General features: G+C 45.1%; 1 protein-coding gene across 1 annotated transcript; it reads right to left on the bottom strand.

Moving 5' to 3' along the window:
* Positions 1–10,631: 10,631 nt before the first annotated feature.
* Positions 10,632–14,817, bottom strand: LEUTX (leucine twenty homeobox). The gene is made up of 4 exons (XM_068993067.1): positions 14,793–14,817; positions 11,833–11,984; positions 11,028–11,111; positions 10,632–10,838 (listed from the first exon to the last, which is right to left on the bottom strand). The coding sequence occupies exons 1-4, from the start codon at positions 14,815–14,817 to the stop codon at positions 10,632–10,634; spliced, it is 468 nt and encodes a 155-aa protein (XP_068849168.1).
* Between the last annotated feature and the right edge of the window lie 620 nt (positions 14,818–15,437).

Here is a 15,437-nt window from a genome sequence, read left to right as displayed (position 1 = left end):
CACCCCCTTAGGTTGCACAAGACGGCCGGAGTGGGCATTTCCCTTCTCCCATGAGGCTTGAGCCAGCTGAAGTTAGATGTCTCCTTCCTCCAGGTTGGTGATACTCTGATCATACCCTAGCAGCTTAAGCTCTGGTTAGCTCCGCTGCCTGAGGGCAGGTCTTGTTAAGAGAGCATTCTAGCATACTTCAAAATGGTTCTGGGAATTCCTTGGTGACCTAGTGATTCCTGCCATAGCCTGAGTTCAATCCTTAGTCGAAGAACTGAGATCCCAAAAGCCATGAAGCATGACAAAAAAAAAAAAAAAAGGTTTTTTTTCCCCCTTCCAAGCTGGAAGCAAAGGGGATTTCCTTTTCCTCCCCATTTAATGTGGGAATCTGGTCAAACTCCTCCAGGTAAATTCCACAATATTATAGGCGCCCCATTGTAACTGCGTCCTCCTCAGAGTTAACTCCCAGACTGTCCACACTTATCCTCTAACAATTTGTCGGCTGCGGTTTAGGTTTTGCTACCCCAGCGCTGGTGCCCGTGGTGCTTTCCCCTCGTCTCTGTTCCAGCAAGCAGTGATGTCACCGACTGATACTTGTCTATCTCTCCAATCTTGGGAGCTGCAGTATGCCCTGTGTCCTCTCCTCTCTTATAGACATTCAGGAAGAGTTGCGGGCTTTTCAACCTGTTCGTCTTCCTTATTTTTTGTTAGGATTGATTGGCAACTTCCAAGCTCCTCACATGCCAATTAGAAGCCGAAATTCTGAGGTCTGCCTTTTTAACATCTCATCCTGTTCCCTCCCTCAGACCACATTCTGTCTCCTCCCCAGGCCACCTGATGGCTCCTGGATCAGTTTAGCAATATTCTTTGTCTATTTCCTAATTTATGAAATTCATCAATTATGACCACGATTAGCAGAAAGCAGTCAAATGACATGTGTCAACTACAGATCGGCGCTTGCCATCCACCTCTAATTATGTCCTATGCTGCAGCGGCTGCTGACCTTCAGCAGCCCCTGAAAGGAGTCCAGGGTGGAGGGAAGAAATGAGGCACTCTGTTCTTGGGGGAAACTGGCAGGATAGGCCTTCAAACAGATATTTTCAGGAACTGATTTTATGAACCCAATTCTTGTGTCTCCCCATATCCAGAAAAGCACTAAAATCCGTCATGGTGACGACTGTTCCTCATGACTAGCAAAAGCTTCATGAAACTAGTAGAAATCTTCTAGAAGAAACATGTGCTTGGCCAACTACATGTACTCCCCTTCATCGAAATCACATATATACTGACCTTCGCCGCTACCCCTTTGGAGCAGTTTCTCAGAGCTGTCTCCCAGGCTATGATCCTCATTCGGCCCCAAATCCAAACTTAACTCGCAACTCTCATGCTGTGCGTTTTAAGCCGACACAGGTAATAAGATTTCATGAAAGAGGTGGCAGATCACGTCAGGTGATCCCACCAGGAGAAGGCTAGCCACCACCCACTGCCTCTCCCGTGGGTGGGAGATACCCAGAACTGAAGATAGGGTGCTGTGTGTCCGAGTTCATGAGGTGGGACCAGGAACAAGGCAATCATTATGAAACTGAGCAGGAACCTGCAGGGCTCCCCCTCCCTGCCACCCAGAGACACATCCTGCCTCCATTTCCCTTGCCTGTTGTTCGCAGAAAAGCTTCAACCTCCTAAGTCTTCCCTCGGTTCCAAAGAGCAAATTTAATCAGAGAATGAGAAAATTCAGAAACAAAAACAGACAACAAAATAATAACAGTTTACCCATGAAAGGAATCTAGGGCCTCTCCCTCCTCCTAAAGGGCCGTGGGTGATATCTGGAGCCACGGGTGTGAGCTGTTTTGCAGATACTGAAGCCCCACCAGGTGGAAGTAGTTAACTGCAATGCTGACCATAAGCATGTAGACCTCGGACCAGTCGGAACGAGAAGGTTGACGAGGTTAACTCCTGAAATACCACCCTGTCAACAACCAATCAGAAGGATGTCCACGAGCTGATGCCGGCAGCCCTCTCCCTCACGCCGTCTTTGCAAACGCTTCCCACGGCCCATGCTGCTCATGTTGCAGAGCCTTGCAATAAACCCTGTATTTTCCTTCACCACAAACAGTGGCAAAAGGTTGGCTTCCCTGCGCACTGGGCAAGCAGACCTAAGTCTGGTTCGGGAACAAGTACACTGGAGAAAGTTCTGTACACACAAGACTACGCATGCATCCTGACAAGTCATACATGCAAATTTAAATGACCATATTTTTAAACGTAATCATTTGCAAGACTGCAGAGTACCTACCTTGTATTGTGGCTTGGCCTTTGGGTTCAACTTTAAAGAAAACACTGGCCTTAGGAAACTCAGAGTCTGAAAAAACAAAAGGACCATTTGTAAGTCACAGAAATACAAGGATAATGTGGTAACTGCTATAAAAACGTACCACAGAGTCTAGCTGTGGCCTGTGGACCAGGAGCATCTGTGTTACCTCGGAGCTTGTTACTAGGAACAGTCTCAGCCAACAGAATCACCATACCCGTGAAATCAAAATCAGCAGTTTAAACAGATCCCCAGGGAACTGAAAGGTACATTCGAGTTTAAAAAGCGCTGTCAGAGAGAGCCACACAAGTATAAAACCTATCCGGACCCTGAAACAGCCCTGTCTCCCTGCCTGTAGGTTTCTTGAGTAAGATCCCTCCCTCTCTCTTCCTCTTCCCTCTGAATCAGGAGCTGAGTTCTAAGTCCGCCCTCCTCCTCATCTTTATGCAAAATAGCACGTTCCCCACACCCCTGCACCGCAGGCTCTGCCCATAACCCAGAGTGAGTTGAATTCAGGTGGGTGATGAGTTTATCCCTCTAACCCCTCACCTCCACGTGACCTCCTTTCCCAGCCTGCCTTGCACACGCATTCAGGACATTGCCATCACCTTGAGTGGGCTCAGGTGTACTGGCTTCACTTCAAACATCCAAGTCTGAGTCAGTGCTGGCCCTTCCCACTGATCTTCTATCACTGCTCCATAAATCCAGCTGTTTCTATTCTGTCTTTTATACTCTCCATTATTACTGTTTCTCCCCCTTTATTTTTTTAGGATTTTTTTTAATGCAGACCATTTTAAAGTCTGTACTGAGTTTGTTACAGTATGGCTTCTGTTTTATGTTTTGGTTTTTTGGCCAAAAAGCATGTGGATCTTAGGTCCCTGACCAGGGATCAAACCTGCTCCCCTGCACTGGAAGGCAAAGTCTTAACCACTGGACCTCCAGGGAGGCCCTTCTTCATGTCTCTCAGTCCCTCCTTCTGCCCGCACGCCACCCTCAACTTTCCAGCAGAGACCCTCTCTCTGCTCTGACTCTCCCCTGTCTTTCCCTCTCTTCATCTATTATGCCCGGACTTTGCAGTGTACTTTTGCTCACTCTTGTCTGGGTCAATTTCAGCATGCCTCTCAAATTTAGGTAGGGGGAGTCTAACTCAATTAACAGCTGGTTTCTGAAGGGGAAGATGGGACATGTTGTACAGGGAAGAACCAAAACTGTAGCTCACCTCCTCTGCAGTCTCCTTCAAAACTTCTCCTTATAGCCCAGAATTCCTGTTCTGCAATCTTCTGATTTGTCTGAACTTCTGTACTCTTTTCCAAGCACCTGAGCACTTAAATTGTGATACTGTTATCTATAATAAGAAATACAGATGAGGTCATTGTTCCCATTCCTGGCACAAAGCTCTTGGCATAAAACCCTTGGCATTTCCTGAGATGAGCCATAAAAGTGACTTTTATGTTCATGAGGTGACTTCTGGAGAGTGGATCACTTTGGGAAGTATAAACAAGTTAATTCTTGTTTCTATTTATAATTCAAGTATAAACAATATTAATTATTCCAATCCATGAATACTGGTCATCTTTCCATTTAACTGGGCCTTATTTAATTTTAATCTATTTCCAGATTTTTATAAATTTCAGTGTACAAGTCTTTCACCTGTTTGGTTAAGTACATTCTTAAGAATTTTACTTTTGTTGCTTTTGGGAATGGGAGTGCTATCTAAAATTCTTTCCAGATAATCTGTTGTTTGTGTATAGAGATGTGCCTAATATCTGTAGATTTTGTATCCTGCAAATTTACTAAATTTATTCGTTCTGAAGTTCTGACTCTTTGGGGTTTCCTACACACAGGAATGTAAAGAAAACTCCTGCTTCTCCTCGAACTTCAGTACTTCACTTCTGGCACCAGGTGTGTGTGGGTTTTCCCAATGCCAAGAAGTTCTCACACACCAGCTAGGAGTTCTACAATTTTAACACGGTTCTGACATGATGGACCTGGACACAGCATCAGATCCCACAGGCTAAGAGTTCAGTCATGTACTTCCTGGTGGTCCAGTGGCTGAGAGTCCACCTTGCAATGCAGGGGACATGGGTTTGCACCCTGGTCCGGGAAGATCCCACATGTCATGGAGCGAGTAAGCCCATGCCCCACGACCACGGAGCCTGTGTTCCTCAACTGCGGAAGCCCTGCGCTGCGCAACCAGAGCAGCCGACACGGTGAGAAGCCCAAGCGCTGCAATGGAGAGCAGCTCCCACTTGCCCCAACTCGAGAAAAGCCCACACAAAGCAACAAGACCCAGCCCAGCCAAAAAAAGAATGGGCTTTGCAATGCAGGGGATGTGCTTTCAATCCCTGATCAAGGAACTAAGATCCCACATGCCTCGGGGCAATTAAGCCCATGCACTTCGACAAAGATCTCACGTTGCTGCAGCTACGACCCAGTGCAGTCAAGAAGTAAATATCGAAAATAATAATACATTATAGTACAGTTTCCTGCTTAGCAACCATCCTGTTCCCAGCATGTGTAGTCACATCTCACGCTCCAGCTATGATCAAGGTTCCCCCAGGGAAAGGCCACATGTTCACCTGCAGGCTCCGGCTCTTTGCTGGCGGATGGGCAGCTCTTGGCTCTGCTTGTCTCACAAGGAGCAAGATGAACAGTCTAGGTCCAGCCCATCTCTGCAGCGCAGCAGTGCTTCCAGACCCACTCATTTCACAGACTGAGGTGAGGCAAGCACACGGGTATCGGCGTGTTGAGTCCAAACATCTTGCAAACCTGTAAGAGTCAGGGAGCATAGATAGGTCTTATTTTAACACACCCTTCAAATTCCCATAGCGATTTCTATGACACCTTATCTCAGTATCTTTTCAGAGGCCAGGTAACCACTGCCCCTCTGCCTGACCACACAGCCAAGCCACTGGGTACTGCCAATGAGTCAGTAAAACCAAAATGCAGGGATGTTCCTGGTGGTCCAGTGGCTAAGATTCCACGCTTCTAATGCAGGGGGTCTGGGTTCCATCCTGGCCAGGGAACTAGATCCCACACGCCGCAACAAAGATGGACGATCCCACATGTCGCAACTAAGACCCGCAAACACGTAACTTAAAAAGAAAAATGAAATACAGGAACCTTTACCACTGTTGAATACGTTTATCCTGCTAGGAAGATGCAAGCAGTGCAGCCCACTGAGCTTATTTTTAATTTCCTTTGACCAGAGCAGTGGTCTTTCCAAGCAAGATGCTGCCCATTTGCCTTGGAACTGCGGTCCACGGTCTAGCAGCTCTTCGCTGGCTGGTTTGTGCCACACATACAGCCCTATCCATGTCACGAGAGACTCAGTGGGTCCTCGCATGGCTCCAAAGTGAGTCCCAGGGTTAAAGAGGCTGCCTGATCATACCTCCTCCTTGCATCCCCCAGGCAGCATGTTCTGGTATAAACCATTTTCATTTTATTACGCATTCTTCTAAGTACAGCCATTCCCTTAGAGCATTTCTTCAACATCATCCAAGATATCGTGGCTATTTCAGGTCCCAAGATTATTTCAAATCCTTTAGTCAAAGGGACAGTTTCCAGTGTATCCATTAGCCAGCTAATATGAATAGCAAGCTGGAGACTTCCCTGGCGGTCCAGTGGTGAAGATTCCACCTTGCAATGCACGGGACACGGGGGCAATACCTGGTCGAGGAACTAAGATCCCACATGCTGCGGGGCAGCTAAGCCAGAGTGCTCAAACTAGAGTCCACGCACCACGAGGAATATCCCATGTGCCACAGTGTGACCCGGTGTGGCTAAATAAACATCTTTTTAAAGGAATAGCAAGCTTGCCTCTCAAGTGGAAATTCTCTATTCCAATGAATCACCCTTGGGACGTGCAACGTTACTCATTCTTATTTAGCATTTTTAACTAATAGTGTAGAAGGGCGAATGTATGTTTTACGGCACTTGGTAGGGGTACCATTTCCCAGTCAGATACAATGTCCACCCTCTAACACAATCAGGTAAAGGAAATGCAACCACTTTACATAAAGACTGTTGAAATGTAACTGTTCACCTCCAAACTTTCACACTATTTCAACCAAACCTTACATTCTTCACTGTAGCCTCCAATAGGATTCGATTGCCAGTTTTACTTTTCTAACACTAGGAAGGGGATGTGTTTCATGACCTGAGGTAATATCCTTTCCCAGAAAGCATTCAGGCAAAGGAGACACAGCTTCTTTACCTACTGCCTGTTTAAAGGTTCCACCTTCTGTTTTCCCATCAGCCCTTCATGTTTGTGTTCTCAGTCTCACTACAGTTCATGCCAGGACTTCACCACTGGGTTCTGGTATCCCAGCGGGTGGGGCTCACACATCCAGGAGACCTGGAAACTTCTCTTTCCACCACTGATCCTTTTTACTCACTGTTGTGTAAAAAGGCTTTGGGTCCCCAGCGAGGAGACCCTGACTCTTTGTCAATCTTCATTTGGATCAGTCTGACTAACCTATGCTCCAAGTGATAGCAGGTCAGATTTCTCATCATCATCTTTGACTTTTAGATTTTTTCTGAACTACAGAAAACAGAGCTGACGGGACAGTAGAGGAGTCCTTTTGGCCCACCCAACCTTTGTAGTACTGGATTACAACCTTAGTTTTTTCCTTTTTTTTACCAACTTTAGTTTTAATCGAGTTCCATTTCATTCATTCCATTTCTTCAGTTCAGTTCAGTTCAGTTGCTCAGTCGTGTCTGACTCTTTGGGAACCCATGAATCGCAGCACACCACGCCTCCCTGTCCATCACCAACCCCCGGAGTCTACCCAAACTCATGTCCATCGAGTCGGTGATGCCATCCAGCTATCTCATCCTCTGTCATCCCCTTCTCCTCCTGCCCCCAATCCCTCCCAGCATCCCAGGTCTTTTCCAATGAGTCAACTCTTCACATGAGGTGGCCAAAGTACTGGAGTTTCAGCTTCAGCATCAGTCCTTCCAATGAACACCAAGGACTGATCTCCTTTAGGATGGACTGGTTGGATCTCCTTGCAGTCCAAGGGACTCTCAAGAGTTTTCTCCAGTACCACAGTTCAAAAGCATCAATTCTTTGGCGCTCAGCTTTCTTCACAGTCCAACTCTCACATCCGTACATGACCACTGGAAAAACCATAGCCTTGACTAGACGGACCTTTGTTGGCAAAGTAATGTCTCTGCTTTTGAATATGCTGTCTAGGTTGGTTATAACTTTCCAAGGAGTAAGTCTTTTAATTTCATGGCTGCAGTCACCATCTACAGTGATTTTGGAGCCCCCAAAAATAAAGTCTGACACTATTTCCCCTTCTATTTCCCATGAAGTGATGGGATCAGATGCCATGATCTTAGTTTTCTGAATGTTGAGCTTTAAGCCGACTTTTTCACTCTCCTCTTTCACTTTCATCAAGAGGCTCTTTAGTTCTTTATTTTCTGCCATAAGGGTGGTGTCATCTGCATATCTGAGGTTATTGATATTTCTCCCGGCAATCTTGATTCCAGCTTGTGCTTCTTCCAGCCCAGCGTTTCTCATGATGTACTCTGCATGTAAGTTAAATAAGCAGGGTGACAATATACAGCCTTGAAGTCCTCCTTTTCCTATTTGGAACCACTCTGTTGTTCCATCCAGTTCTAACTGTTGCTTCCTGACCTGCATATAGGTTTCTCAAGAGGCAGGTCAGGTGGTCTGGTATTGCCATCTCTTTCAGAGTTTTCCACAGTTTATTGTGATCCACACAGTCAAATGCTTTGGCATAGTCAATAAAGCAGAAATAGATGTTTTTCTGGAACTCTCTTGCTTTTTCCATGATCTGGCAGATGTTGCCAATTTGATCTCTGGTTCCTCTGCCTTTTCTAAAACCAGCTTGAACATCTGGAAGCTCACGGTTCATGTATTGCTGAAGCCTGGCTTGGAGAATTTTGAGCATTCTTTACTAGCATGTGAGATGAGTGCGATTGTGCGGTAGTTTGAGCATTCTTTGGCATTGCCTTTCTTTGGGATTGGAATGAAAACTGACCTTTTCCAGTCCTGTGGCCACTGCTGAGTTTTCTAAATTTGCTGGCATATTGAGTGCAGCACTTTCACAGCATCATCTTTCAGGATTTGAAATAGCTCAACTGGGATTCCATCACCTTCACTAGCTTTGTTCATAGTGATGTTTTCTAAGGGCCACTTGACTTCACATTCCAGGATGTCTGGCTCTAGGTGAGTGATCACACCATCATGATTACCTGGGTCATGAAGATCTTTTTTGTACAGTTCTATGTATTCTTGCCACCTCTTCTTAATATCTTCTGCTTCTGTTAGGTCCATACCATTTCTGTCCTTTATCGAGCCCATCTTTGCATGAAATGTTCCCTTGGTATCTCTAATTTTCTTGAAGAGATCTCTAGTCTTTCTCATTCTGTCGTTTTCCTCTATTTCTTTGCATTGATCACTGAGGAAGGCTTTCTTTTCTCTCCTTGCTATTCTTTGGAACTCTGTATTCAAATGGGAATATCTTTTCTTTTCTCCTTTGCTTTTCGCTTTTCTTCTTTTCACAGCTATCTGTAAGGCCTCCTCAGACAGCCATTTTGCTTTTTTGCATTTCTTTTCCATGGGGATGGTCTTGATCCCTGTCTCTTGTACAATGTCACAAACCTCCGTCCATAGTTCATCAGGCACTCTATCAGATCTAGGCCCTTAAATCTATTTCTCACTTCCACTGTATAATCACAAGGGATTTGATTTAGGTCATACCTGAATGGTCTAGTGGTTTTCCCTACTTTCTTCAATTTAATCTTCCATTTCTTAGTACCAACGTAATGATTCATAAACTGGTCCCCAGAAGAGTGAAGAAAGAGGCAGATCACAACAGACTGGTGGGTAACAGCTTAAATGAACAAACAAATTTAATTACAAAGCTCATCCTGGGTGGGCGCAAGACAAATAGGTCTCCACATGCACCCACCAAATCTTAAAATGTTTATATGGAGGCCTTAACTGGGTTCAGTCATGTATTCAGTCCAGGTGGTCTCATCAACGCATTACTCTCTCAAGACTGTGTTCTTGTGACAGCTCCCACTATGGGAAATGCAGGCCGAATGGACATGCAGAGGACAGAAGATGGGGTGAGGAGTCCCTCGCTGGCTAGGTCCATCTCACAGGTCAACAGGCAGTCACGTCCTGTGATCAGCGATGTGGGTTTTTGCACCATAGGTGAGTGCCAGTGTTTGATGAAGCTGCAGCATCAGCTCCTGCTCTTGAGGGCTCAGGCACGGATGCCTCACAGTTCCGTCAGCTGGGATTCGCATGCAGGAAGACTTGGGGAGTCGTCAGTGGCAAAAGCTTCCGGTGTCACCGACAGCCCCAGGGCTCCTTGGTACTCCTTGGTGAAAGTGGACAAGGCCTGCCTGCTCTTCTTTGCTCTGGTGTGAAGTCACAGCCAGAGGGATCAGTCTTGGCTGCGGGCTATGTGATGACCCAGGTAAAAGGCTTCCATTTCCTATGGGGATGTGCTCTTGCTTGTGTCTGAAGGCTCCCCTTTTCTCCCTGTCCTCACCAACATTTCTTGTGGTCTTTCAGATGACAGCCATGCTGACTAGGTGTGAGGTGATACCTCACTGCAGTTTTGATTTGCATTTCCCAGATGATAAGCCATGTTGAGCATCTTTCATGTACCTGCTACCCTGCTGAGTAGTAACTGAACTCCAGAGCTCTCCCAGAGCTATTTTCATCAGCGGATAACTATTAAATCATTGAGTTTTTTTGTCAGGTACAAGTGCTGGGAACTCCTCATCCAATCTATTGCTAATGTCATACTCTTAAACACTTTTCTGGGGGGGGTTGTTATTTGGGTGTTTATTTTTTCAGCTGTGCCATGTGGCATGTGGGATCTTAGTTCCCCAACCAGGAACTGAACCCATGTCCCCTGCATTGGAAGCATGGAGTCCTAACCCTTGGATCACTAGGAAGGTCCCTAATTGGTGTTTTTTTTTTGTTTTTAAGACAAAGAGGCTCATGAAAAATAGGTATTTTTACGTGGTATTAATGGAGATAGCTCAACTGGGACAAACTAAAAGAACTAGCTAGTTTCTGCTATTTCTCCAAAGACACCTGATGACTGCCCTTTATACTGAAATTTGGTCGAGGAAGTGCTTAGAGGACAGAAGGGGGCCGCAACTACTGAACCTGCACACCTGGAGCCTGTGCTCCATAGCAAGAGAAGCCACCACAATGAGAAGCCCGAGACCACAGCCTGAGAGCGGCGTCCATCCCTGCAACCAGAGAAGAGCCCACGCGGCAGCAGAGACCCAGCACAGCTGAACACAAGTAAATAAAACCATTAAAAAAATATGTGGATCACGGAACTTTCTCAGGATTGAAGCTGTGTTCACCATCACGATGGTGATCAGTGCTGGTCACAGTCCCCCAGCTGGAGCACTCTGGGAAGAGGTACTGATCCAGACTGCTGGGGTCATCATCCCCAGGTAAGTCGTATAACTGTATAAGTTGATCCATGTCATAAGGACTGGAGGCCCAAGGAGGATCAGAGTCTCCAAGACTTATCTGGTGGAGATGAACAGTCAGGAAATTGCAGGATGAAGGGCAAGGAGTGGCAGCAGCCCCTTCACACTGCTGAGCACAAGAAAGCTCAGGTAGCTCGTGATGAGAATCATCTGCAAGGCTGAGACTCGTAGGATGAGTGCTTCCGGAAGTGCCCGGTAAGGACATCTCTTCTTCCTCCACTGAGACAACCTGGCATGGGTCTCCTGGTGACAGACTTTGCCGAGTCTGATTCTCCTCCCTCCTCCTTTTGACACGTTGGTTTTTAAACCAAGTCTGGAGAGGGAAGAGATGAGCAGGTTAATAAGAGGGGGAAGCATCCAAAGGAGAATCCTCATATACTCCAGAAATTGGTTGTTTCTGGTATATGCAAGTTACTCTCACACGTCTTCATGTTTAATTTGAGTGAGGAGAACTCTATTCTCTCCTGGCCCTGGAATCCAGGAGGCAAAGGGGGCATAGGATTGCGCTGGCAATGGGCATGACAGGACAGACTGCTTTCAGCCAAGAACAGGAGGTGTATTTAGAAAGTGGGTTTGTCCTCAGAGAGGATTCTGAAGCCTGAGAATAAGGAGTGGGAGTGTAGCTTGGGGTGCCTTCAGGATTTATCCAGCGGTTCTTATGCCCTGAATACTCTAAGGGAACTTAGCCACAAGGTATATAGATAACTGAATGTTGTGATTAAGGAGAATCTAGAAATAAACAGGAACAGACCCAAATCCATCACCAAAGGATCTCATCTAGCACTGTGGGTCTGGAGTCAGAAAGGCCTAGGTTCAAATTCTGGCTCTACTGTTTATAATTCTTGGAACATGATTCCTCTCTGTGACTCTTGTTCTTCAAAAAAAAAATTGGAACAAATATATAAAATGCTTGACATCTGTCCTGGCACACAGCAATTTTTCAAGCAATGAGGATTACATGATGACTAAATGTGTGTGAAACTCCAGGTTAGGTGTGCTATCCCGCTATACAGAGACAGACCTCAGGTACATACCTTTATAACTGACTCATCAAGATGAGTGGTTGAAGCAAGTGTTCTTATGAGGAGCCAATGTGGGTACCTGGTCCTTTCAAATACATCTCTTAGTGCTTCTAGCTGTTCTCCGTTAAAGCGTGTGCGGAATCGGTGAGCTGAATTTCGTTTTTCTGTTAAAAGAGAATAGATGGAAATCTTTTCTAAAAAATACTTCCAAGGGAGTTGCCCATTGGTCCAGTGGTTAAGAATCTGCCTTGCAATGCAGAGGACATGGGTTTGAGCCCTGGTCGGGGAGCTAAGACCCCACACGCTGCAAAGCAACTGAACCCATGAGTCCATGTAACTCCTCAGCCCACATGCTCTGGAGCTGGTCCACCACTACTGGAGAGTCATTGCATGGCAATAAAAGATCCTGCATGCTGCAAGTAAGACCCAGTGGAGCCAAATAAATATTTTTAAATATATACATATATTCAATAATAAAAGAAGTGGATAAGTCACATACAAAGCAAGCGGGAAGTGTCAAAGACACAATAGTAAAATCAATTCAAGATTAATAACCTGTCAAGAGATACATGAAATAAAAAGATGTAAAATGTGGCATACAAATATAAAATATGGGGGGGTTAAAAATATATAGGATATATATATTATATTAGATACCTAAAGAAAATGAGAAAAGATATAAACAGAACACTAAAGAAAACAATCAAACCACAAGGTAAGAGAGAAAGAAGAGGAGGAACTACAAAAGAAGCCAGAAAACAATTTTTGCAATGGCAATTACACTCTATCAATAATTACTTTAAATGTAAACGAAGTAATCTCTCCAATCAAAAAACCTGGGTGGCTAAATGGACTTTTTAAAGCTTCTATTAATATATGGCTTTTATATGCTGTCTATAAAAGATACACTTCAAAACTGCAGACAGAGGATGAAAGTGAAAGGATCAAAAAAGACATACCATGCCAAGGCGTCAATGCTAAGGAAAATCAACCCTGAATATTCACTGGAAGGACTGATGCTGAAGCTCCAGTACTCTGGCCACCTAATGAGAAGAGCTGACTCACTGGAAAAGATCTGATGGAGAAAAAGACTGAAGGCAGGAGGAGAAGGGGATGACAGAGGACGAGATGGTTGGGTGATGTCACCGACTCAGTGGACATGAGTTTGAGCAGGCTCCAGGAGATGGTGAGGGACAGGGAAGCCTGGTGCGCTGCAGTTGACGGGGTTGCAAAGAGTCGGAGACGACTGAGTGAGCAACAACAGTGCCAATGGGAAGGAAAAGAATGCAATACTTGTATCAGAAGAAATATACTCTAAAGCAAAAGACTGTAGCAAAAGACAGAAAAGGGCATTACAGAAGGATAAAGGGGTCAATCCAACAAGAAGATACGTTTGTAGACATTTCTGCCCCCAGCATCAGTTCAGTTCAGTCGGTCAGTCGTGTCCGACTCTTTGCGACCCCATGAATCGCAGCACGCCAGGCCTCCCTGTCCATCACCATCTCCCGAGTTCATTCAGTTAGGAGGACATAAATATAGAAAGTAAACAGTAAAGAAATAAGGGGAAAAATATACAGCAACACAGTAATAGTTGGGGACTTTAATATTACACCCTTAGGGAAATGACTTTCAAGATAAAATTCTCTATGCAGTCAAATTTATCCTTCCATGTGAGAACAGAATAAAGATACATTCAGATACTCATAGGGTCAATCAACTTGTTTTGTGTGCTACCTGAGGATATAGCTCAACTCAACAAAATGAAGAACAAGAGGGAGGGGCCTTCCCTCCTGGTCCAGTGGTTAAGAATCTGAGCTTCCCATGCACAGAGGTATGGGTTCAGTCCCTGGTCAAAACCTGAGATCTCCCATGCCACCCAGTGCAGGGGTTGGGGGGTGGTGGTAACAAACAAGGGGGAATTCGTGTAGAAGAAAGGAGAATCCTCACAAGAGGGTGACAAGGGGAACTTCCAGGGTGAGTCCTACACAACAGGCCTGGAAAGCAAGCAGAGCTGATTCCTGGAGGAGGAAATGGCAACCCACTGCAGTATTCTTGCCTGGGAAATTCTGTGGACAGAGGAACCTGGCGGGCTACAGTGCATGGAATCGCAGAGTCAAGACATGACTGAGTACACGTACATGTACATCTGCAACCAATATAAGAAATAAATTATTGGTGTCCAGAATACAACACAAATGTTCTACTAAGCCTCAAAGGGGGGAAAAAACACTAGAAAAACGCCAAAGGAAAGAAGTAGGAAATTAGCAAAAGAGAAAAGCAAAACAGACTTTAAAATAGGGTGAAGAGTCTGAATTTCATTGGTTAATAAAGAAATGGAACTGGATCAAATTTCATGTACCCACTATTAAAAACAAAAGGCCCCAAATGGAGTCACTTATGCTCCACACTGCTAACAGATTTAATTTGCAGTTTCAGCTCTCCCAGAAATGGAATCTTAAGCCCATCAATCAGGAATTGCTCAATCAGTACTAGTTAGGTAACTGCCTGATAGACCCCTGCTATCCCGTAAAGGGAAGTAACCCTGCAATAATCTGATTTCCCACCTTGTATAATCTAGTTCCTATTCCCTTCTGCCTGTACAATACAAATCATTCATTTTACACAGCTCCTCTGAGCTCTTTTTGATATGCCAGACTGGGTCCTGCCTGATTCATGAATCACTGAATAAAGCCAATAAAATCTTTAACATTTACTCAGTTGAAGTTTGTTTTCGGAACACCACCAAATGGTTGACATTTAAAAGTATGACAGTACCACTTGTTCAAAAGGAGGTGGAGAAACAAAAACTTACATTACTGGTGATGTAATTTTCTACTACGTGCTAATCACTAAAGGAATGTTGCCTATAAGCTTCAATTAAACATAACAGCCCATCTCTGGGAGCCCTCCCAGGTAATGATCATTAAGCTAAAATATCTTTACCATATAGAAAATATCTTAACCAGGCTCACCTGAGAATGACTGCAGGAACGTCATTGACACATTCCCTCCAGAGGTTGATGGGAACCAGGAAATGTTTGACATTACTTCCTCCCCTTTTAGAAGAAGCCTGAATTGTAACTCAGACACGGAGATTCTTTGGGACTCAAGCCCACCATCCTCTTGGTCTGCCAGCTTTCTGAATAAAGTCAATATTCCTTGTCCCAAGAACTTGTCTGTGGACTTCCCTGGGTATAGGAGTCTGTCTGCCAGTGCAGGGTATACAGGTTCGATCCCTGCTCTGGGAAGATTCCACATCCCTCAAAGCCCCTAGATCCTGTGCTTTTCAACAAGAGAAGCAACGAGAAGCCCTGACACCACAACAAAGAGCAGCCTCCACTCGCCACAACTAGAGAAAGCCCTCGAGCAGCAACAAGGACCCAGCACAGCCAAAAACAACAAAAAGAAAATTGTCAATTTATTGACCTGTCATGCAGTAAGCGCTATGTTTTTCAAATGCTCCCTGTTGGTATAACCCAATGGTTCCCAAAACTGATGAGCCAGTGTTGGCAAAGTCCAGAGACTACCACAAACTCTCACCCCTCTCACCTCAGTTTATCACAACCTCACTACTCAACCTCTAGCACCTTCAGCATGCACTGCTCTCACCCAGCTTA

Source organism: Capricornis sumatraensis, chromosome 20 (genome assembly GCF_032405125.1).
Source record: "Capricornis sumatraensis isolate serow.1 chromosome 20, serow.2, whole genome shotgun sequence".
Classification (NCBI taxonomy): domain Eukaryota; kingdom Metazoa; phylum Chordata; class Mammalia; order Artiodactyla; family Bovidae; genus Capricornis; species Capricornis sumatraensis.
The sequence above is the reverse complement of the archived record's forward strand: the minus strand, read 5'-3'. Positions and strand labels throughout refer to the sequence as shown.